Source organism: Oncorhynchus clarkii, unplaced genomic scaffold (genome assembly GCF_045791955.1).
Source record: "Oncorhynchus clarkii lewisi isolate Uvic-CL-2024 unplaced genomic scaffold, UVic_Ocla_1.0 unplaced_contig_9595_pilon_pilon, whole genome shotgun sequence".
Taxonomy (NCBI): Eukaryota; Metazoa; Chordata; class Actinopteri; order Salmoniformes; family Salmonidae; genus Oncorhynchus; species Oncorhynchus clarkii.
Genome location: NW_027257925.1, coordinates 245,001 through 247,500, shown reverse-complemented (window position 1 = coordinate 247,500; position 2,500 = coordinate 245,001). Strand labels below are relative to the sequence as shown.

General features: G+C 40.0%; 1 protein-coding gene across 1 annotated transcript in view; it reads left to right on the top strand.

Moving 5' to 3' along the window:
* The window catches only part of LOC139393661 (collagen alpha-1(XIV) chain-like), a 243,447-nt gene that overhangs the window by 68,371 nt on the left and 172,576 nt on the right, over positions 1-2,500 (top strand). The window contains exon 6 of the mRNA XM_071142003.1: positions 2,102-2,257. Within this exon, the coding sequence (XP_070998104.1) occupies positions 2,102-2,257 (156 nt within the window). The remainder of the gene's footprint in view (positions 1-2,101; positions 2,258-2,500) is intronic.

The following is a 2,500-nucleotide window of genomic DNA, read 5'->3' as shown; positions in this document are numbered from 1 at the left end:
ACTGAAGCCATCAGCTGCTTTGCTCTTTCATGTGCAGCTCAAACAGGGTCCACACACTGAGGCTTTCAACTGAGAGCCAGCCGGCCATCCAGGGCAGAAAACCAAGGGTAAACTTCTGACTTAACTTAAGTGGCTTTTCTTCAGGATCCCTGAAATTAGGACATGTAGGAGTCTCCCATACCTCAGCTTTGACATTGGGATTCTGCTGTGTCATGGTGATGGGGACTTTAGTTTGTACCCTGCGGGTCTTTACTCACTACTCAATGTCCTCTAGAGTGTTTCACTTTAACCGGGGGGGTTCTTTTGATGTGGTGACTGTAGGAAGAGGTGGAGGGAGGGATGAATGGAGGGAGGGAGGCAGGCAGAGACGACAGACAACTCTCAACACAGTGGGTGGTGGTGTTTGTTATGCTGAAGTAAATAAAAGAAGAAGCTCCCATAACAACCCTCTCCTCTCCTCTCCTCTCCTCTCCTCTCCTCTCCTCTCCTTTGAATTGATTGTTCAGAGAATCGAAGGCAAATTTAAACAAACCTGAGCCAGCAAGGTAATCCTCAGGGGACGAACATCAATAAATTAATCTTTAGATAATTCATTACTATTACAAATGACAAAAGTCCATTATTTGAATGTAGTTGTTTTATAATTCCTCCAGAGTTGATTGTTTGATGTCTGGAAGGTGTTTGAACTTCACAGAACATCCATCACTTCTATCACTTCACTGGTAATACAGCCCCACTGTCTGCACTGCCCCAATACAATATATTACAATACAATTACATTACCATACAATACAATACAATACATTTCAATACAATTACATTACCATACATTACAATACATTACTATACAATACAATACATTACCATACAATTACATTACCATACATTACATAACATTGCCATACAATACAATACATTACAATACAATACAATACAATACATTACCATACACTACAATACAATACCATACAATACACTACATTACCATACAATACATTACATTACAATACAATACAATACATTACAATACAATACAATACATTACCATACACTACAATACATTACTATACAATACAATACATTACTATACAATACAATACATTACCATACAATTACATTACCATACATTACATAACATTGCCATACAATACAATACATTACAATACAATACAATACCATACAATACATTACCATACACTACAATACAATACCATACAATACACTACATTACCATACACTACAATACAATACCATGCAATTCACTATATTACCATACAATACATTACAAGACATTACATTACAATGCAATACATTACAATACATTACCATACAATACAATACATGACAATACATGACAATACATGACAATACATGACAATACACTACATTACGATACAATACATTGCCATACAATGCAATACAATACAGTCCTCCCTAAACCTGATTTACTGACTGCTGTGGAATCCTTCCATTAACCCAGTGTGTTGGAGTGTGTGTGTGTATGCATGTGTGTGTATGTGTGTGTGTGTGTTTAACAACTAAAACTCTTATTCTCTCCCAGAGCTGGCTTCTAGAGAGGTCATTTTCCCAGGCACTCTAAGCTGAAGTCTGCCTGGTCTGGACAGCATCCCAACGTGGTAGTCTCTTCTCCCACGTTTATCTGGTTCTTCCTTCTCAAAGACAAAGTGATGTTAAGAAAACACCACTGTATCTGGGATGGTACAGCAACAGGCATTAGTGTTTACAAACAGACAGCTTACTGACTCTGTCCTTCACATGATGCGTCTGCTGTGTGATGTCGTTTCTCTCTGTTCTATAGTTCTGAATGTTCAATAAAAAGGTTCCTTTCGTTTCCTGTATTTTGAAGAGCATTTTGCATTTATGTGGTTGTCTTGGACCAAATCTGCACACCAAAAGTCTCACGATATTCACGTTGTCATTCATGGACTGTGACTCTACTTATCTACATTCTTTGGCATATTGTTTTCTGATGTTATTTTCTCCCGCTGTCTGGTTGTCCTGCAGTGGAGCTGTTTGTCTGTACGACTCAGGCCACAGCTGACATAGTGACCCGTGTTCTCCCGTCTCACCCTCTGTCCAGCGGATCCTTTTGTCTGTACGACTCAGGCCATAGCTGACATAGTGATCCTGGTGGATGGATCCTGGAGCATCGGGAGGCTCAACTTCCGCTTGGTCCGCATGTTCCTGGAGAACCTGGTCAGCGCTTTCAGCGTCGGGATCGACCAGACCAGGATAGGTAAGCATTAGCGTCACTGTCTGTTATTGACCAGGATAGGTAAGCATTAGCATCACTGTCTGTTATTGACCAGGATAGGTAAGCATTAGCATCACTGTCTGTTACTGACCAGGATAGGTAAGCATTAGCATCACTCTGTTACTGACCAGGATAGGTAAGCATTAGCATCACTGTCTGTTATTGACCAGGATAGGTAAGCATTAGCATCACTGTCTGTTACTGACCAGGATAGGTAAGCATTAG